We start from the raw sequence: 23,002 nt of genomic DNA on the forward strand, positions 1-23,002 counted from the left end.
CCCCTTTTTTCAAACTAATAAATGCATGCAAAACACAATTTTTTTTAATTATTATAAAAAACTTCAAAATATATTTACATAAAAATGCCTCATTCAAAAACAGAAACATATATTGATAATAGTCTATATCAAGTTTCAATATCACTTTTACATAATCCCAAAAAAGAAGATGTTAATATTGTGATAAAGGAAAAATGTACAGGGTCAAAATGTTTTTTAAAGATAGAGTGTAATAAAAAACAAGCAAACTAAGATTATCTTTAAATTTAGTCATCCTCCTTATCATCCCCACCACCACCTTCACCTCATCCTGACCACTTTTATTTTCCTCCTACATTACATAGTGAAAAGTATGCACATTAGTGCTAAAAACCGCTCATATAAATCTTCAAAGAAATTAAGTACATGTGGGACTATTGACCACATAGTTGCATCGAGCTCTCTAGATGTCATCATCTGTCACAACTCCTACTTTTTTAAACCACTACCAAGTTTCAACTTCAGTATAACATCTCCGCTATAACTATTCTTCCATTCTCTTAGCATGCAACTAACTGTCATGCATACGTGGCATGCATATTGGACAACATGCATGTTGTCCAATATGCATACGTGGCATGCATATTAGACAACATAGACAAATTATTTATCTCTATAGTCTACCAACGGTTTGAAGGTGTTCTTGTATGTTTGGTTCACCACTTGGTGGTGGAAGCTATAATAAAACCTCCTCCCCATATCATCCTTAAAATAGCCAACATTATCGCTCAAGGAATAATAAATATTACCATCCCTGGCTCCTTGTCTCATCACTTCTAGATAAAGAACGATCGCTCATCTCATCCAAAATAACCAAGGCATTCCCCCTACCACTTACACTAGAACATTGACGGCTTTGTGAATCGCTCGCTTCTACCATACGACTGTATGTGGCGATGAGAGACAAAGCCACATGTAAGAGATGGTTGTGATGTGAGTGGGATAGTGGGAGCAATGCAGGGAACTTGTACTCGTAGAAAGACTTGAGAGAAACTTGTATTCACATTGCTTGAAAATGACCCCTTTTATACAAGGGAGGTACACCTGTTACAAATGTGCTCATGTGGGATAATGTCCAAGTGTGATGTGGCTACATGCTCGTGATTCTGGTCCTCTACTCATGCCTTGCCCTTACCCTGTGCTCAATGGCACCACAAATCTTAACACCCCCCTCCTTGGTGCCATGATGTATAGGCTACTACAAGGTGGTTGGATGTGAGTTACAAAAGACCCATCACTCCCCCTTAGTGCAACACGCTACTTAAGGTGGTTAAGTGTAGTATTACAATCTGTGGGTGCATAAGTTGCTACTACAAGGTGGTTGGATGTGAGTTACAAAAGACCCATCACTCCCCCTTAGTGCAACACGCTACTTAAGGTGGTTAAGTGTAGTATTACAATCTGTGGGTGCATAAGTTGCTACTCTCATAGGTGGTCAGGTGTGATAAAAAAACAAAAGACTGGGTTTACTCATTTGGTGACCTTTTGCAACCATGGGATTTTAGAAGAGATGTTCATAGGGGGTCTTCTCTTTTCTTGAGATGAAGAATCCACATAGTTGGCCTCTTGGTCCTTCAGTCTACATTGCTCTTCTTTGCGCCCAAGTTTGTTGCAGTGTCCACATTTAGGCTTGTGTTTGAGTCTACACTTGATTTTGAAGTGTCCTTTCCTTCCATAGTGGGGTATCATTCTTTTGTGCTTCCTCAGTGGACCATTGAGAAAGGTGCCGATTCCTCAGCTGTATCCGCAAAGATTCTAGCTTTTGTGCACTTGGAGATTATGGATACCGAAGATTCATCTTCTTTGAGTAGGGAAATGGTTGGCCTCACCATTGGGGATCCTCGGGAGTGGATTCTAGATAGTGGTGCTTCCAGGAACATGACTCTATCCTGAGAGTTATTCCAGGATCTTCGAAAGCAAACAGGTCACATCTTTATTGGTGATAAATCCACTATCCCGTCTCATAGTGAGGGAAGGTTGGAGATCATTCTCGATGGCAGAGGGGGGAAGAATTCCTCTCGGGTTCTTTATGTTCCATCTCTTGGTTTTCACCTTTTGTGAGTGCATGAGGTTTGCAAGATTGGCATCATGTGGGTGGAGTTTGATGAGCATTTTGTTGCTTTCTAGGACAAAGCAACAGGCCAGGTTGTTTGGGAAGACAGAGCCTTGTAGAATGTGATTTACAAACTCTTATCACTCTTTTCTCTTACATGACTCAGCTTGGTGATTTGTAGCGTTTCCGTTTTGGTCACTTGAATGTGGATGTGTTGCAGCAAGCTTTCCAGGACCAGATGGTGGATGGCTTGCTAGATGTTGGTAGCAAGCAGGGATATTGCAGTTCTTGCATCCGTGTGGGAGGTAGCACATGGAGTCTTTTCTGAAGTAGGCAGTAACACTAGGCAGGCTTTGAAACCATTGGAGTTGGTACACAACACTGACTTGTGTGGACCTGCCCTATGTAGACCCCATCTTTGGGAGGCTCTTTGTATTTCATGCTGCTTGTGGATGATTGTAGCAAGTTCAGATGGGTTTTTTTTTTCTCTCAGAGAAGGACCAAGCCGTTTCTAAAATTCAAGGATTGGTAGGTTATGGTGGAAAAGGAGTCTAGATTGTAGCAAGTTCAGATGGGTTTTTTTTTCTCTCAGAGAAGGACCAAGCCGTTTCTCAGTTCAAGGATTGGTAGGTTATGGTGGAAAAGGAGTCTAGATTGTAGGTGAAGACTGTTTAGGCTAAGAAAGGAGGGGAGTTTTCTTCTAATGCTTTTGTGCAGTTTTGTGCGGATCATGGCATCAAGCGGGAGAGCTAGCCAATACAGGGTTGTCTTCATAGAATGGAGTAGTTGAACAAAAGAACAGGACAGTGGTGGAGATGGTGAGGATGATGTTGGAGCATCGTGATCTTCCTCGTCCACTTTGGGGAGAGGCTGTGACTACGATTGTCCATATCCTCAATTGATCTCTGACGACTTCAGTACCTATGATGACTCCATTTGAGGCTTTTGGTAGGAGACCACATGTCTCTCATTTCCATGTTTTTGGGAGTGATGCCTATGCTCACATACCAAAGAAGCAAAGGGGGAAGCTTGACTCAAAGTCCCAGAAGCTTGTTTTTGTGGGATACAACTCTCTTTCCAAAGGCTACAGGTTATATGACCTAGAGTAGAATGAGGTTGTTGTGAGTAGAGTCTCCCCTACATATTTTCATAGTATCAGAGCCTAGTTCATGCTAAGAGCTGAGTGGTGAGACAAGCAAGAGAAGCATAGGAAGCGGTACGAGGGTAAGAGCTTCATCTACTGTTCACCCTTTGTGTTGGCTACTACACCCTTGTCTCGACAGCTCTTTGGGAGGCACCAACAAACGAACTCCGATTGAGGAGCTATCTTTTTTTGGGCCGAAAACGCGTTTTGGGCACCTCTGGACCTCCGTTTTTTAATTTGCAAGCATTCACGTGCATTGCCAAGGTAAGTTTTGATTCTCTATAGAACTCTATTTTTGGTACTGCAGGAAGGGCCGCCCATGTGCAGACACTATGTGTACTGCAAAGAGGTCTTACAGGTTCTATTGGGTGTATGTATGCAAATTGAGGTCACTGGTTATGATAGTTGGAGTGCATTATAGAAAATACAGCAGCTTGTGTAGGACAAACAAGAGTGCTGCATTTGGTGAGTTGTGTAGACAAGATGTCAAATGATAGACTTAACCAGAGTGTTGCAGAGAAGCTTGACAAGAACAACTTCCATGCTTGGACGTTTAGATGTAAAAAATTTTGATGGGAAAAGACTATTGGGACTACATTGAAGGTGAATATGACAAGGCACCAGAGATACCAGAGATTAATCCAACTGCTACAGATGTAAAAGAATACAAGGATTGGAATCAAGGGGCAAGGAAAGTCATGTATTGGCATTCTCTTAACATACATGACACTATGATTGGGCATATACAGGATGCCAAGTAACCCAAGGAGGCATGGGACATCTTGGTGACATTGTATGAAACTAACACCCAAACAACAGTTCCATGAATCAAAAAAACAACACACAAGTGGAAGAGGCCAGTTTAGAGGTAGGGGAGTCAAAGAGGTCATGGTGGTAATTGGCAAAGGCAACATAATGATACACGAGGCTATTTTTATTGTAGTAAGCCTGGACATGTGTAGAGGCAGATTGCCATAAGAAGCAGAATAACATGTGAAATGGAAAAGTGCATCAAAATAACTATGTGTCCTCTAGCAAAAATAATGAGGATAATGAGAGGTTGCTTGTTATGCAACATGTAGTTAATGCTGTGTTTGGAAATGATGTAGTAGCATGTAAGGATGATGTATGGTATGTTGATTCACGTGCTTCGAACCACATGACAAGTTATGGTGAGTGATTGAAGGAAATGAAGAGTCTTGAAAGACTAGGTTTTGTTGAAATAGGGGATGACACTGCTCATCCGATTGCCCATGTTGGAGATGTGCCATTGTCTATGCAAGATGGTAAGGTGAAGTACCTTCCACATGTACTTCATGTTTCGAACATTACAAAGAATCTGGTTTCTGTTGGCAAGATGATTGAGCAGGGTTTGCAGGTGCGGTTTGACCCTGATGGTTGTTATGTAGGAGACTTTAAAGATAAGTGCAGGTTGGTTGCAAAAGGTAACAGAGTGGGCAGAATGTTTAGATTGAATGTAAATATGCTTGAAGTGAGTGTTGCAATGTTTGCAAATGGTTTAGGAGTTGTTGCAAATACAGACATTTGGCATAAGAGAATTGGACATGTAAATGTGCAAAGAATGTGCAAAGAATGAAGTCCATGTAGACTAAAGAAATTGTGACAGGCCTGCCTAAGTTTAAGGTTGATGGTATGCAGAAAGTATGTGAAGCATGTCAATTTGGAAGCAGAAAAATTATGTAAAGTTCCACATGACAGAAATGTGAACACGAATGTCCTAGATGTTGTGCATTTAGATGTATGGGGTCCTACCAAAAACTATGTGCATCGGTGGCTGTAGGTACTATGTAACATTCATTGATGACCACACGAGGAAAGTGTGGGTGTCTTTCATGAAGGAGAAAAGTGAAGTTTTCACTCATTTTCAGAATTTCAGAGTGATGGCTGAAAAGCAGACATGACAGCATGTGAAGGAAAGTGTGGGTGTCTTTCATGAAGGAGAAAAGTGAAGTTTTCACTCATTTTCAGAATTTCAGAGTGATGGCTGAAAAGCAGACAGGACAGCATGTGAAGTGCCTAAGGTCATATGGAGGGGGAGAATACTTCTCCAATGAGTTCTCTGATTTCTTGTGAAAGAATGGCATTAAGAGATATTTTACATGTAGATATACTCCACTGCAAAATGGAGTTGCTATAAGTGGAAAAACATGCACATTGTAGTAGAGATAGCACGAGCATTGATGACATAGAAGAATATGTTGCATAGATATTGGGCGTGCTGAAGCTGTTTCTACAGCAGTTTATATCATGAACAAGACCCCTACTATAACCATACATGATGTAACACTAGAGGAGAAGTTTACTGGAAAGAAACCTGATTCATCCCACTTGAACGTTTTTGGATGTATTGCCTATGTGCATGTGCCAGATGAGTTGCGTACGAAGCTCGATCCAAAGGCTGAAAAATGTGTGGTTATTGGATATTCCCTTGAGCAAAAGGGATATAGATGCTATAACCTTACTACACGTGAGTTGAGGGATGTTGTGTTTGATGAAATCAGTAGTTGGTATGCTATTGAAAAAGATGATGTTGGGGGTGATGTAACTAGAAATGTGATTGCACAAAATGCAAGTCAGCAATCATAGTCATTGAGTGGACCTGGAGAGTCCTCTTGTGTTGGGTCTATTGATAGACCATGGAGTGGAAGGCTATATCATAATACCAGTCCTAGAAATATAGTTGGTACATCACATAAAGAAAAAGAGAAAGTGGTTGAGCCCCTTGGTATGTCTGATATTTCTGTAGGGTATTCTTTTGTTGATGGAGAGTCTAGTGGCTCTGAGATGAGCCTTGATGAGGAGCTTGGGATTCCAACAAACAATATGAGGACACGATGTAAAGAAGGCTTTGGAAGCCATGAATGCAAAGTTACAAAGATCTGGAAGAGTCAAAAACCCTGTGCAGAGGTTGACATACGATGGTTATGTGGCACATCACTATGCTTACCTAGCAAAAGTTGTGCAGGTTGTGATGATGAGGCTATTGGAAATGTGTATTGGGAGAAAGCTATAGATGAGGAGATGGATGCATTGTATGGATATGAGACTTGGGATTGGCAAAAAAGCTATTGGATGTAAGTGGGTGTATAAGGTGAAACATAACAGTGATGGTAGCGTAAGCAGGTACAAGGCTAGATTCATAGCCAAAGGATATGCGCAGACACATGGGATTGATTATGAGGAGACGTTTGCCCCGGTTGCAAAGATGGCAATTGTGAGAGTTGTGATTGCGGTGGCTGCACAGCTAAAGGCTAGTTTTAACATCAAATGGAAGTAAAAAATGTGTTCCTGCAAGAAGAAGTGTATACGGATCAGCCACTTGGTTTTGAAGATACAAGTCACCCAAAGTATGTATGTAAGCTTCTTAAGGCCTTGTATAGGCTGAAGCAAGCTCCACAAGCATGGCATGACAAGAATGCTAAGTATCTTATCACTATTGGTTTTCATATAGGGCAGATGCAGATCACTCTTTGTATGTGCGCAAGAGTGATAAGGGTATTGTGATCATCACCATCTATGTAGATGATCTTTTCATATGCTAGATGTAGATCACTCTTTGTATGTGCGCAAGAGTGATAAGGGTATTGTGATCATCACCATCTATGTAGATGATCTTATTGTTGGGGGTGACAACTTGGAAGAGATTGAGCATGTGAAAAGTCTTCTCAAAAGGAAGTTTGACATGAAGGATTTGGGAGATCTGTGCTACTTTTTGGGCATCGAGGTCATTCGCACACCTGATGGTATTTGGCTGTCAGAGACAGTATATATTAGAGATGTTGTCCAAGTATGGGATGGAGTAGTCACACTCAGTGGAGGATATAAGGTCCATCCATTCTATCATCAGCCAAAGAAATAATCCACCAGCAACTAGATTTTCTCTTAAGGAGGAGGAGTTTCTCTTAAGGAGGAGGAGTTTCTAGAGGATGAACACTCTCACACACCACACTACTATGTTAGCTTTCCAAACCCATTTGGTACTAATTACCTTTATGTTTGGTGGTCGGTCAACTAGCTCCCAGGTGTTGTTCTTTAGGATCCTGTCATACTTAGATTGCATTGTGACTTTCCACTTTAGATGTGCTAAGGCTTCATCCAAGGTGGATGGATCCTTCATTACTCCCATTATCTTAGCCACCATCAAGGCCATGTTCACAATGAGATCAGATGCGCTTCTTTGCTCCTCTATTCCCCCTTGATCTGTGTGGGGTCCATCTAATGAAGATTCTAGCATCTCAGGGTATTGGGTTACGCTCATCAGAGCGTAACCCAATACCCACTTTGGAAGTGGCTTTTTGTGTGGTGTAGCAGTAGGCTGGTGTGACATGCAAGACCCTTCGTCCTCTAAAACTTCTCCTCCTTAAGAGGAAATCTAGATCATGGGTTGGGCTCATGGTGAAATATTTCTCCAATTGATGATAGAGTGGATGAACCTGTCTCCTCCATTAAGTGTGGCTGCTCCACAAACACCACATCTTTGTTGGTGATTATCTTCTTCACCTCTGGATCATAGAGACAACAAGCCTTTGACTCTTGACTATATCCAAGAAAGATCATGGGTTGGGCTCATGGTGAAATATTTCTCCAGTTGATGATAGAGTGGATGAACCTGTCTCCTCCATTAAGTGTGGCTGCTCCACAAACACCACATCTTTGTTGGTGATTATCTTCTTCACCTCTGGATCATGTGGTGTTTGTGGCTGCTCCACAAACACCACATCTTTGTTGGTGATTATCTTCTTCACCTCTGGATCATAGAGACAACAAGCCTTTGACTCTTGACTATATCCAAGAAAGATACACTTCTTGATTTTGGCATCAAGCCTCTTCCTGGATGAATTTGGTATATGCACATAACATTCATAGCCAAATGTTTTGAAATGAGACACTGAAGGTTTTTTACCAGAGTAGGCCTCTTATGGTGTGATACGCTTGAGTGCCTTTGTGTAGCTTCGATTGAGGATGTAAACTGCTATGCTTTTATTGCTTCAACCTAGAAAGTGTCTTGTAACCCCTTTCATTTTAGCTTGCATCGAGCCATCTCCCATGATGGTCCAATTACAACAATGTTCTACACACACCATTTTGCTAAGGTGTGTGAGCAGTTTTGTGAGTTGGTGCGTTATGCCATCTCCACGACGGTCTGATTACGGCATTCTACAACACCATTTTGCTAAGGTGTGTGAGAACTTGTGAGTTGGCACTTGATGCCATTCTCCTTCCAGTAGCCATCAAATTTCACTGAAAGAAATTATCCTCGTCGATCTGTATGGAATTTTTTCACCTTTTTTCTTGTCTCATTCTCCAAAAGCTTATGCTAGTGTTCAAACTTGCCAAAAGCTTCAGCCTTATCTCGAGGAAAATAAAACCACATCTTTTTACTATAATTGTTAACTAATAGCATAAAGTAAGAAGATCCTTCCAATGTAGTAGTAGACATCTTACCACAAAGATTAGCATATAACAGCTCTAGAGGAGTCTTTGCCCTATTGTTGCTCTCCTATGGAAATGCCTTGCATTGTTGCTTGCCCATCATATAAGCTTCAAATGGCTCATGCAATTTTGTAAAATATAGGTAAATTAGCTACTATTCTCTTTTTCTACATCTCCTTCATACTGCAAATATGATGTGACCAAATCACTCATGCCAAAGCCTGCTTGTGCTCTTATCGCTTGCAAGGGCACTCAGATCATATAGATTGTTGCACCGTACTGTCTTACCGACTACCTTGCTAGTAGTATCTAGAATTTCTGCTTCAGCTTTCTTGAAGCATACTTCAAGTCCACGATCTGTCATCCCCCACAGCTCGGGGGGTACACTACTAAGAAACCCTATGTATCACATGCGTTATATGCGTTCAAGGGGTATTAAAAAAACCCCTTACCTATAAATTTTTCATGAATAAAATGACCCCTTTTTCTTTGTGGACTTACGGGTTTTTTTTTAAAGCAATAAAAAACTCCCTTATGTAAATGTATTTTTGTAAAGTTACCTTAAAATGTTGAATTAAAAAACCCCTTCATTTGAACTCACATGGTATACTTACATATTATGATTATGTAGATTATTACATCTTATTTTAGTTTTATCACTGGTTTGGTACTCGTATTCCAATTAGGGTTCAAAACACATTTAAAAATCAAATGTGTTGGCGTCAATTAAAACTTTACAAGTAGGTGATGTTCCATTAAAGAAAATAAATTTTAATGTTTTCATTTAGTAAATTGAATATGCTTTGAAATTTTATATTTATTATCATGAATTTAGGTAATCCACATTTTAGAGGAGGTAAAACTTTACAAGTTGGTGATGTTCCATTAAAGAAATGCATAATTTTTAATGTTTTCATTTAGTAAATTGAATATTCTTTGAAATTTTATATTTATTATCATGAATTTAGGCACATTTTAGAGGAGGATATGGAGATAGTCTTTTTAAAGTACATGAGACTGCATATAATTCAAGGCATGCACTTCTCTCTTTCGTGTGTACAAATGTTAATCTAAATAAGGAGAATAGTAGTTTTAGAAAGTACTCAAAGAATATGAAAAAGCCCTCGGAGAGAGTGACATTATAAATGGTGAAATTGTTTATCGACTTATTGCCAATAAGAAAGTTGAATTCAAAGCACAACCCATGTCACTTAGATAAGAAGATGTACAAATAATTCCATGAGATTTAGAGAATCTTGATAAAGTATTTATTAGAAATAGGGCATATAGTTGCATTTCTATCCGTGAAGAAATCAAAGGAATTAGAAAGAGATTTTTTTTGTGTGTGATTATAATGCGGTTGACAACTCAACTACAGGTTCGCAAACTGGACCATCACAACCATGTTTATAATCACGTTTATAACCATGTTTAAGTTGTATTTTAATCGATAATTGTATTCATAATCATATTTTAATTGATAATTGTAATCACGTTTATAACTGTAAAAATTTATAAAAAATCATTTTTAAAAATTATATTTAAGTACCCATCATTAAGAGCATAGAAAGGCATGACATTGCATATTCAAAATATTAAAAGTATATTTATGATATATAAAATATATATATACAAAACTCAAAATCATCATATTCTCAGCCATGTGAGACCCTTACCCTTCTATCTATGGCACTAAAATCGCACTAAGGATAGAGCGACTCACTCATGGCCTCATATCACAATATCTTAATGCTTGGCTATCTCGTTAGATTCTCTCAGTTTGACTAGAATAATCCTCATGATGAAGAAAAGGTGAATGATTCCTCTTGGTGTATTTTCTTCATAATTCTCACAAGTAGGGGTATACATCTGATGATTACAAAACAAAATGAGACAGATTGCACAGTATTCACTTTCTAAAGAAAGCCACCTCAAGTGATTTTTCTTCAATAATAATGGGTTTCAAATAAAAGGCTACCTTTAAAATTCACTTTTTAAATAAGGCAGCCTTTAAGTGATTTTTCTTCAATAATGGTTTCCAAATGAAAGACCAAGGTAGCTTGTTGGCTTTCAAATTTGAAATTTTTGAACAAGGCATGGTTTCTTTATCGTGTATTTGAGAACCTTAGCAATCCTTGCAAGGCATTTTGTCAGGGCCCGCCGGCTCCTTTTTCGCGCACGTGGCAGCAAGGTCCCACCTTTTTCGCAAACGAACACAGAATGTTGGCCTCTCGTAGCCTGATGCAGGCAGACCAGAGAACATGCAGCCACGCAGGGTTCAGGAAAACAATGTTAGGGAAAAGGAACTAAATCTTTTTCACCACTAAATGAGAAGGAAATTGCTATTTTTGAGATGGTATTTTCTATGTGAACTTAGAAAATATAACTAAAACTTGTAAAATTTGAAAGGGTTTTATTTCCTTCTCATAAGAATTTGAGAAGGATTTTCCCAAAGTTGAACAAGTTCTAGGCTAAAGCGAACCCGTCTTTTCCCGAACCCTGCAGCGACGCATCGCCCCTGACACATTTCCCGGATTTCTATTTACACATGTGCCCAAAACTCCAATAGGGTCCGGCAAACTTCAGGTTGACATGTGCCCTTGATTCCGATAGCATCCCCGATCCACTTAAGAGAGTGAGAGAGGGACTTTCAACACTTGTAATAAATAGCAAAGTGGGAATGGCCTAAATATATTATATTGTGTGATATTATTTTAATTTGGCGCCTTACTTTTGTTTTTGATTAATTAATTAAAAAAAGCACATATACAAGTTCTGATATGTATATATGTATATCCACAAATTCTGATATGTATTAGTTAATGCCACACCAGTGGCATTAATCATCGCGTGGCATTAATCAATACATGCTTAAATTACACCCCACTCCTCCTTGTCTCTCTTCCCCCTCGTTCCTCAATAGCCACATAATCAGATTAACAAAATAACATAGATATCAAATTATACTCCCTCTCAAATCGTTCTTTCTGAAGAATGGCTAACTGTTAACAAATACGTAAATACACTAACCACACCTCACAATCATCCGAGTCTACACTAATTACGACGACCTGACAGCGTAGTGATCTACTCGAGACTCAACTGTGCCTATCTAGTTAGCACATTACTGTATTTCTCCGCTTTAGCAAAAGTCACATGCAACTATGTATTAGGGTATTTTACAGAAAATTGATTAAATGGTTAAAGTTCTATATATGCAAGTACGCGTGATACAAAAACACATTGCACTTTTCGTATAAATTAATATATATTCAAATAAGTGTGACTTTACAGAACGAGTCAGCACACACTTGATAAAAGCACTTTGCAGTTGGATAAAGAGAAAATATTACATCACAGTTAGCTTATGGGAATGCTAGGAGTGATCGAAAATTCCATAAAAGCTCAGATAATTAGTTTTATTTCGGATATTGCTCCATGGTAGCTAGCTTAGCTTAAGATGATGATTAAGCTCCGGTGGTGGCAGCTTCTTGGGCCTTGCTTTGGAGGGAGCCGACGATCTCTCTGGCCTTGTGGCGCATTTTCTGGGCGGCGTCTTGGATTCTGGCACGTGTGTAGTCAATTTGTTCAGAACCAGGGGGGTGGCGCCCCTTGAAGTAGTTATAAATCCACGAGATTGCAGAGAGAGTAGCTATACCGAAGCCCCCTGCGGTGAGGGCGCCCGCAGTCAGCAAAAAGAGCACAAAGCCGGCCGGGACAAGCACGGGGCTGAAGAAAATAAGCACGGGAGTGAGCAGCGTCAAGGCTATCACTGCGCCGGTGAGTGTCAACCCTCCCAAGAGCAGAAGAATCCCTCCTGTCACAAGGAACGTTATGAACCCTAGCACTTGGCTCGAAGTAGGCTTGTGCTGCTGTAGCTTGTGAATCACGCCTTGTGTTATATGCTCCTGAGCTTGCTTAACCATACCTTGCGCATGCTCCCAAGCTTGCTTAGTAGCACCCTGCTCAGCCATATTCAATGCTCTCACCCTTGTGAATACTAATCGATTAATTAAACGCTCAAAAGCATAATTAATCGACGCTTGCCAACCTCAGCCTCTTTATATATATTCTAGGGGCGGAGGCTCGCACCGAGATAAACACACATCACGTGGGCGCATGACGCCGCATGCTACTAAAAGCTGTATAGTCATGGGCTCCGCAGGCCCAAAGCGATCTTCTAGGAGCGTTGAGCGGAAGGCAGGGTGACACATAGGGCGTGCGGTGGCAAACAAACAAGCATTCGTCGTTTGGCAGTGCTGATGATTTTAAATTTGGATGACCATGGGAGGGGCTTCACAATCTGGTACGCCCAAAGCAGTGCTCGCCTTTAGTGTATTTTTTCGAGGCTAGGTTTATGGAAAACTGGTGTAGAAAAAACCAGCCTTTAGTGTATTTTCTCAAGGCTAGGTTGGCCTTTAGTGTATTTTCTCAAGGCTAGGTTGATGGAAAACCGGTGTAGATTTTGAGTGGACTTTTTTTAAAAGAGTTAAATTTTCTTGGGTCCCTTCCAAAATCTTACCTACGTTGACACTTAGCTTGCCATGTCTAGCCTAGTGATTGTCATGTAAATCAACTATTTTCCTGTACATAGTGGTATTCTCCAAAATCTCACCTCCATTTGCATTTAGCTTGTCATTTTGATCCAAATGTTTTCCTAGGAATGCATTTCAAAAAGATGGGTGAGAAAGGTCACTTTATGACACATGAAGCAAAAAACCAAGCATACGTGCAAGCATAAATCAAAGAAGAAGACATTGAAAAATAGACAAGCTCATGGAGTAAAGCGAAAGAGGGATCTCCATTAATCTCCAAGCTTACATCAAGAGATAGAAACACCCTGAAAAGCCAAAGTGTAGAGAGAGCTCCAAAGAGAATAAATAGCATGCGATAAAGGATAAAGGAAAATTGTGGCCTTAGAAAAAGACTTTCTCTAATCTATAGTCTTTACATTAAAGGTATGTAACAAAATGTGGCTTTATATATATATATGAATGTTAACCACACTAGTTAACATATATATATATATATATATATATATATATATATATATATATATGAATGTTAACCACACTAGTTAACATTATTTTTAAGCGTGGTTACGCTTAATGTAACTTATTTTTATGTAAACTGCGCTAAGCGCTTCATGTAAAAGTTATATGGGATGACTAAGCTTATGACTTGTCCATGAGCATAAGCCTAGGTGTATATAGAGCTAGAAGAACCAATTTTGGGCCCCCAATTCTAGAATGGGCAACAAGGCATTGCAAACAGAGAGCTCATGTATATAAGTGACTTATGAAATATGAAAGGGGACAATCCTATTCCATAGGTAGAGTCTTGATTTGCCCAGTTGGAATGCAAATCCTGAACCAACCCTTGCATTGTCTTCTTTCTCTTCTCTTCTCTCTCTCTCTTCCTCCACATCCTATTCCATAGGTAGAGTCTTGATTTGGTCGGTTGGAATGCAAATCCACCGCGCTAGGAATATGTTTGAGATGCATGTTCGATTCGTTTGATTTTTTTTTTCTTCATACAATGGAGTTCAATGGAGAATGAGGAGCTTATGAAGTTACATCAAAAGTTGGAACTACAAGTAAGTGCCCTAATCTTGCTTTTGAGTCCATTAATTTCTTAATTTTCTTCACCTAGCTAAAAACTACATAATAGCTTAATCTCACAATTAATCTTAAGTCATTAGGTCTAATTAGGCATTATAGGCATCATTGAATAGCCTAAGCGATCCACAAAAAGAAAAACATAAAAAATCATCTAGGAGAAGGACTGAAATCACTACAACGGAATGAGGGTTTGGTAGCGAAAATAGCAACGCTTTTATAACTAGAAGGGTGCGGAGATGTCGGACATATATCACTGCTATTTTCGCTGCTGTAATGGGTTCGCTGCTCCACATCAAAACTAGCAACACTTTTTCGCTGCTCAGCAATGAAATAGCGCTGCTAGTTTCACTGCCAAGTAGCAAACGTACTGCATAATTAAAAAAAGCTGGGGCAAACTGGGGAGTCTGCAAAGGACTCCCTAGTCTGTGTCCCAACTCTTTTTTTTCTAATGTAGACACAGTAAAACTAATATAACTTCACATCATCATGGACAAGTGTAATGTAAAACTTACAAATACCAAAAAGAAAAGACATTTGCAAACCATGGTTTTAGGAATGTCAAAATTCAATTACAATACTTAGCGGATTACATAAGTGTATGTTTCCAAAAAACTCATATACAAGGTAAAGCATAATAAAAACCTATGGATCTAGGGGCTATCTAGATCTCATGCTGTGCAATTGGTATTGTTCCTTACGGCTCCAGCTCCTTCGCTTCTCACATTTCCATTGCTATAGGCATGGACATTTGCACCACCGTTTTGAGTTATATGATCCTAAAACACAATAAAACTAACACAAGTGAGAATCAGTTTTGCAAAAACAAAGAGGTTTAGGGTTTAGGAATGTACTTACTTGCCATGCTTGCCAAGCATCTCCTCCAATAATAACAATCCATCCTTCATCTTGCACCCTATCAAATAGATCTTTCAAACCCCATTGTAATGCAAAATCATATTCCTCTTAGTATATAGGGGAGCGGTCCACTGCTTCAAGCTGCAGTTGTACAAACAAGTGAACATTTTAGAAATTTGTTATTTAAGATAATCTTCTTTAATCAAAAGATAAGATACAATTTGAGGCTAATATATACTTACAAATATTGTTGGGATATCAACTTCTCCTTCACGTGTAACATCACACCTCAAGTTATTTGCCATCTATCCAAGAAAAAACATAATTACTTAAAACTCTTGCATAGGAAGCTACCGGCATGCATTGGTTGCTACCGGCATGTATAGGAAGCTACCGGCATTTGTTGGTTGCTACTACTGGCATGCTTAGGATGCTACAGGCATGCGTAGGTTGCTACTGGCATGCGTAGAAAGCTAACCAGCATGCGTTGGAAGCTACCGGCATGCGTTGGTTGCTACCGACATGCATTGGAAGCTACCGGCATGAGTAGGAAGCAACCGGCATGCATAGGAAGCAACTGGCATCATGCGTGGAAGCTACCAGCATGCGTTAGAAGCTATCGGCATGTGTAGGTTGCTACCGGCATGTATAGGAAGCTATCGGTATGTCGGTAAGTACCGACATGCTTAGGTAACTCTCGGCATGCGTAGGAAGCTACTGGCATGCTTAGGTAGCTACCGGCATGCATAGGTAGCACCTGGCATGTAATGGGAGCTTCCGATGCATTCCAATAGCTGCGTGCATGCCTAGGTAGCACACTCGCCTAATGCATAAGCCTTATGCATAAGGCTCATGCATACTATGCATAAGGTTTATGGATAACATTCATAGCTTGCACGAGGCTACACATTTGTAGCCTGCATAAAGCTATGCATAAACCGCCGCTTACATGAGGCTTATGTCTTAGACATATGGATAAGCTTAATACATAAGCCTCATGTATGCGGCTTATGCATGAGCTTATACATAAGCCTCATGTATGCGACTTATGCATGAGGCTTATGCATAAAACCTCATGCATAAAGCTTATGTATCGAGCTTATACATTAGCCATATGCATAAGACTTGTGCATATGGCTTTATGCATGGCTTATGCATATGGCTTTATACATGATGCTTATGCATACAGCTAATACATAAGCCTCGTGCATAAGCTTACGTATAAGGTTATACATAGAGGCTTATCGCTAATGCATAAGCTTATGTATAAGGTTATACATAGAGGCTTATCGCTAATGCATAAGCTTTATACATGAGGCTTTATGCAAAAGTCTCATGCATAAACCTTATGTATAAGCCTCATGCATGAGGCTTGTATGTGGAAGAATAAATGTGGATGTGTATATGAAAGAATGTGATGTGACATGAATATATGTGGATATACATTTGGTAATGCATAAGACTGTCTTATGCATGAGGTTTATGCACTACCCTTATGTATGAGGCTTATGCATAAGGCTAATGCATAAGCTTTATACACTAGCCTCATACATGAGGCTAAGGCATATGGCCACCTCTAGGGAGGAGCTATGCTATCCATGTAGGGGAGAAAAATGACAAATCCTAAAACTTACAAACCCTATAACATGTGAAAGCATAAGAGAGGAAACATAAAAGGGAGAGATCTCTTACCTTATGAGGCTTGCAAGTGTGGATAACCTACAAAATCAAACCAAATAAAGAAAAAAAGTATTAGTAACCCTATCTTAACCCTAATAGAAAGCATATACAAAACCCTAATCTTAATGAAAGATTATGCATAACATAGAAAACTCATTGAATCTTTCTTTTTCCCTTCTCATTATAGCTTAACCCTAACCCTAGCTTCTAAATAGAAAACATAATAGAGAGATTTGATGGAGAGCTCTCCATCAAATCTCTTTATTAGGGTTTTTATGTAGAAGCTAGGGTAAGGGTCAAGCTTCAATGAGAAGGAAAAAAGAAGAAAAGAAAAACTTAAAAGAGAAGAAAGAGAAGGGAAATACTCACAAGAAAGCTTTAATGGAAAGTTTGTTTGAATAAGAAATGAAGGAAAACAGTAGTAGACATACCTTGCTTGAGCTTAAGGAGGATAGGGTAGGAGAGGTAGAAGTGATAGACAAGGCAAAAAACCTGCAAAAAAAACTCAGAGTACAAGTTTATTTTTACAGTATAGCAGCCTTTTTTCGTTACTATAGATGCTGCTGAGCAGCGAAAAAACAGTGCTGGGCACTGATGTTACGCTACTGATGAGTAGCGAAAAAGCAATGCGGAGCAATGACTACTGAGCATCTTGAAAACCCCTTATATTTTCCTTCCAAAAACACTGCAAAAACGTTGCTACGCTCTCGATGTGTTGTAGTAAATCACAGAGAAACCAGAGGAAAAACTAGGCGCATTCAGTTTCAGCCAACTTCTCAAAGAAGTGAACGGCCGTTCACTTCTCAGACGTAAGGCCATATGCTTCAAAGCCATGTCCATTCGCTTCCCCTGGCACGATCCTCCCATATTTTCCTCATTAATGAGAGCACTATGCAATAAAATGGGTATAATGTGCATTAAAGAGAGCATGAAGAGCATTAAAAAGGGTATAAAGGGAGTACATTTGTACTGTCAGGGGAGATTAGAGGGCAACTATCAGAAGACATGTTGTTCTAGTGCATTCAAGCCACCACCAGGGTAAACGTATGCCCGTACCTTCACACACATACAATCGTACCTTCCCCAAGTGAACGGTCGTACGTATGGCCGTACCTTCCCCAAGTGAACGACCGTTCCTTCCCTAGTGTAAACCCGTTCTCTTCCATATCATGGCCGCACCAACTTCAAGTGAATGATTGTACCTTCCCAAGCATATGAGCATTTCTTATCATATCCATGTCCATACCCTTATAGCTTGTGAATGCTTGTTCCTTCATGAGGGAAAGATCATACCTTCCTAAGTGTACACCTATTCCTCCCACTAAGCCATGCCCATACCTTCGTAGACATATGACTATACCTTTAAAAAAAACTATCCAGATTTTGAGCTCGCACTATCACTTGACACATTTATGCACCTACGCTCAAGGAAATTGGTGTGAAATAAGCCTCTATTTGACAACGTTGAACCATCAAGCGTATAATCACTTGTGAGATCTGACCCGTCAGTTTAGCATAGAGTGGAGATGAACAGTGTTAGTCTTTGACAGCACTAGCGAAAGCGAAGAGCATCCAAGCACATGATGCTCTACCCCTGACCTAGAGGCAGGAGGATTGGCTACCCAGTTCATGGATAGACCACCGAATCTCGAGCAAGACCCAAGATCCCTTGCCCACTCACAAAGGAGCCAAGCCTCAAGACTAAGAAACTTTATCCTAGGAAACGCGCAATCGGAAGAGCCTCATCCTAAGGACTCAAGCATGGAATAACAACTAGAGAGAATTGTAACACCACCGCTAGATCCAAGACCAGAGGTGGGGCAGAGCCCCAGTAGCCCAATCCATACTAATCCAACAATCTAGGGAGCTATGACGACTATTGTAACGGTAAATTCGTAGCCGGATCATACGCCAGCACCATACCTGCAGGGTTCAAGAGCCCACTCACCAAAGCCCAGGGACCTCTTAACATTTTAGCCAATATACGTCGCAAATGCATAACCACTACCCACCTCATAGAGTGTATCCCTGATACCATGTGGATCCCTATACAAAGCACACACTCACCCACCACTGAGGCATGGACCACAGATGGGATATTATCCTCTAGGTCTAGCTCCCCCACCTTTCATGCCCCAACCTACACCAGCTCTAGCCATGACAAGATCGACACTAGAAATGTTTAGGATAGCCATGTTTAGGATAGCCGTGGAAATAGGGAGGGGGGAAGCTTCAAGAATTTCTCCACAAGCACCTGCTCAACTGGTGCAAGGGTCAAGACACGAGAGGAATAAACTAGCCCACATCTCCAAACTAATCACTAAGTTTGATGGGACAGGAGACCCCATACCTCATTTGGAGATGTTCAACCAGATTTGTGAGGCATTTGGCCATGTGGACAGTCAGGTTAATGTGAATGCCTTTGGCCTCACCGTGGATGGAAAAGCAAGACAGTGTTTTCGATCACTGGAGGTGGAAGACAAGGCTACCTTTGACGCCTTGAAAGAGGATTTCAAAGTGGGATCAACACAAGGAACTCAATGGAGTCCAATCGAATAGTTACACAATATAAGACAAAAGGATGGAGAATCTATCTAGGACTACATCAACCCACTGAGTTATCTCCACTCTCGCTGTAAGATAGAGACAAGTTCTTTAACAAGAGACTGATTGGGCGATTCCTAGAGGGCCTTGAAGATGTAGCTTTGCATAACTCCGTGTATGCTCTAGCCCACACTTTCTTTGAGAAATGTTGCAGAAGTGCCATGGATTTTGAGGACAATTTCAAAGAAACATCTTCCCCAAAATTGCACAAGGGAAGTTCTAAAGCTTCTTTCAAAACTACGAGCATGAAATTTGAAGGAAAAGGAAAAGAGTCCTTCTCATAACAATAAGTGGAGCAGCTAGCAGCTGCACTAATGCAACAAATGACCCAACACTGGAGAACAGGACAAGGCCATGACCAAGTTGGGCAACCACATCTTTACCCTAAGAGAGAAATACTATGGTGCCCGATTTGTGGAGCTAACCACACTAGTATGGAGTGTCCACATTTGAGACCCCGACCCTCTACTATGCTTATTGCCAAAGGTGGGGTAATCACAAAACCTCCAATTGTTACCACCGGAGAGCTACTCAAGCATCAAGCTCCACCCCAGGCTTTGCCTCCAAATCCTAGACAACCACCGCTGGCCTTACCGGCGCCCCAGTGCAGCACAATGCATGTCAACTAGGCCATGAAGTGGCCTTCAGAGGAATTCTTAGGGTGCGTGAGGTACCCTTACCACCCCCAGTTCTTTCACTGTCCACCATTACCTAGAGTGACCCATGTTCACCAGTTGACCTTGACGGAGATCTTTGAAGAAGGTGAGAAGGAAGAAGCCATTAACAGTACCACCTTTGAACCCACGGAGTCAGGCAGTCCACCCTGCAAATCCTAAGTCATTAGGTGATGGAGGGTGAACACATGTACCCCATGTACCTAGCAATGCACAGGGACGAGACTTGAATAGCATGGTTAAATGACCGCCTATGCAATGCTATCATAATGGTGTGCACACATAGCCAATTAGACTAATTATCATGCTCTAGACACGATGGAAATGTTCTTTTTTCCCAATTTTGACAATTTGAGAGCTAAAGGAGAGTTTTAGCTCTCTCTTTTTTGCAAAAAACCAGAAATTTTTATGCAACAAACCCCTTTGCTACATATATTAAATTAAAGCTCAAATTCTGTCGATTCATGTGTACTAGACTAATTGGCATTCTACGGACGCAATGGAGGGTTTTGTTTCATCAAAATCCCATGATTTCGTGCTCAATTAGGAAAAAAATCAATTTTCTTGAAAAAAGAGTGAAAAATTAAACAAAAAATAACAAAATTGATCAAACAAACTTGAAATTACAAGTATTAAGAGTAACAAGAAATGATTAGAAACATGAAAAACATGAAATTGATGTAAGAAATAATAAAAACACATAATTTTGGAGGATTTTTGTTAATTGTTAATCCAATTCTAGAATTAACAAGAGCTACCGCCATTATCTTACATCCAGGAGTCATGGTAAATACACCAAAGGGTCATACATTCAAGATATAAAGTAATAGTATCCAAAGCTACAACTTGGACGGGTGCCTGTAATGGTGTGACGGAGTATTTATGGATTCCCACTTCAAGAGCGTGTGGTAGCAAGATAGGATGAAGTCCGTGTGATAGCAAGATAGGATGAAGTCCTAAGTGATGTACTTCATGGATATATTATGAGAGTAGTCATTATAATAGCATTAGGCCTCTTATGAGCCTAAAGTGCCCGGCCGACCACAGTTTAAGTGAGTGTGAACACTTATGGCCATGTATATAAGTGAATTTCTCTCATAATACAAGGGACTCTCCGATTGTGCAATTGAGTCTTGCTCTTGCTAATCCTCTTGCTAATCTCTCTCCCTATTGCATGCTAGTGAGTGTGTGTGAGTGAAGTGAGGTGAGAGGAGGGACAAGGACCCGTGGTGCAATGCGCGGTGGTGTGACAACGCTCCTGGGAGACACGGTGGAATTGCTTCTCAAGGAGTTGTAGGTCTTGGAGACCTTAAGGTTTACGAGCTCGGCCATTGGAAAGATCCTCAGGACAGTTGCGGTTCACCAGGTAAGCTCTTTTTGGATGTGTTTCAAGGAGGGGTAGGGTGAACCATAACATTTTTGGTGCTGCTACTAAGGAGCCATCCCTTAGCTTTTTTTATTGTTTTGTCTCTAATATATGCATAACCCATTTCCCATTATCTTGATTAGTGGTTTTCCATGAAAAAGATGTGGATTTGATGGTGATTTATGTGAGATTTGGTGTAGAATAGTTCTCTTTTTCGTTTTTCAAAAGAATATTTTTTTTGCTTAATTTTTAAATTAATTTGTTGTTTTTGTTGTTGTTATTGTGGTTTTTCATGTTCTTAGGACTTGCACATAGTTTGTATTAGGCTTAGTTTACATCCATTGCATCAAAGAATGCAAGAGAATGCATTTCTTAGTGAATGTTAGCTCTCTTTAGTTTAAACATAGATCTAAGATCAATAATTTTAGTTTAATTGTATGTTTATTGTTGAAATTGTTTGGATTAGAGTGTTAGCAAGCATTAAGAGTGCTTAATCTTTCAAAAAGTTTCTTAAAACCATCAAAAAACCCTTGAATTTGACTAATTTCTCTTAATGGACTGGTTTTTGTTGTTCGAAAGGCCAAAATTTTAGAAAATGTGTCAATTGGGGTCTAAATGGATCATATGAGTAGTCAAAATTGGGGTTTTTGAGTGTTGAGAGCATCTAGATGCATCAAAACACCTAATTACATCAATCTTTTGATCAATTGGAGAAATTTGACTCTCTTTGCTTAATTTTGCCTTAAAGAGGAGACTATAATCAAGAGTCTAATTAATCTCCTAATTTAGATTAATTTACACAATTGTTGATGCAAAAAGATTAGTTTTTCCTTGCTCTATCCAATGATGTGCTCAATTGTTTGAATTAATTAAGAATTAATGGTTAATTAGAGTCCTTGATTAGTGTAAAAGAGGTAAAGATTAGTGAAAGGATTAATCTTAAGTTAATCCTTAATCACTTTCTTACATAACTCATTAAGGCTAATGAGCATTCAATGAGAAGATGCTCATGAGTTGTCAATTTATCCATTTTGGGGGTCATTTATGAAGGGTGAAAGCGGTGTCATTGAATGCTCATTAAGGCTAATGAGCATTCAATGAGAAGATGCTCATGAGTTGTCAATTTATCCATTTTGGGGGTCATTTATGAAGGGTGAAAGGGGTGTCATTAAAAGGTTGACTTTTTTGATTCCACTTACCTTTTTTGGGAAAATGCCCATATCCCTTTCATTTTAAATTCAAAAAATATATTCCCCCCCAAAAGGAAAATTCGTATTTTCCATTAGACTTAAAAAAATCAAAATTTAATTTCCACGTGAAGTCCAGTTCACGCGTGAAAACCGTTTCATGCACCAGTTCAGGCGGCAAAAAAATAAAAATCAAAATCAAAATTTAATTTCCACGTGAAGTCCAGTTCATGCGTGAAAACCGTTTCACGGCATGAAACACAAGTTCACATGGTTTTAAAAAAATCAAAATTTAATTTCCACGTGAAGTCCAGTTCACACGTGA

The 23,002-nt window shown here is 39.8% G+C and overlaps 1 protein-coding gene across 1 annotated transcript; it reads right to left on the reverse strand.

The window, feature by feature from the left end:
• Window positions 1-12,157: 12,157 nt before the first annotated feature.
• LOC147642345 (oleosin G-like) lies at window positions 12,158-12,664 on the reverse strand. The gene has a single exon (XM_086807251.1). It carries the CDS (start codon window positions 12,662-12,664, stop codon window positions 12,158-12,160), a length of 507 nt encoding a protein of 168 aa, XP_086663377.1.
• Window positions 12,665-23,002: the final 10,338 nt, after the last annotated feature.

The sequence above is a fragment of the Cibotium barometz genome, chromosome 1 (assembly GCF_041138505.1).
Source record: "Cibotium barometz isolate CiBa-2024 chromosome 1, ASM4113850v1, whole genome shotgun sequence".
Taxonomy (NCBI): Eukaryota; Viridiplantae; Streptophyta; class Polypodiopsida; order Cyatheales; family Cibotiaceae; genus Cibotium; species Cibotium barometz.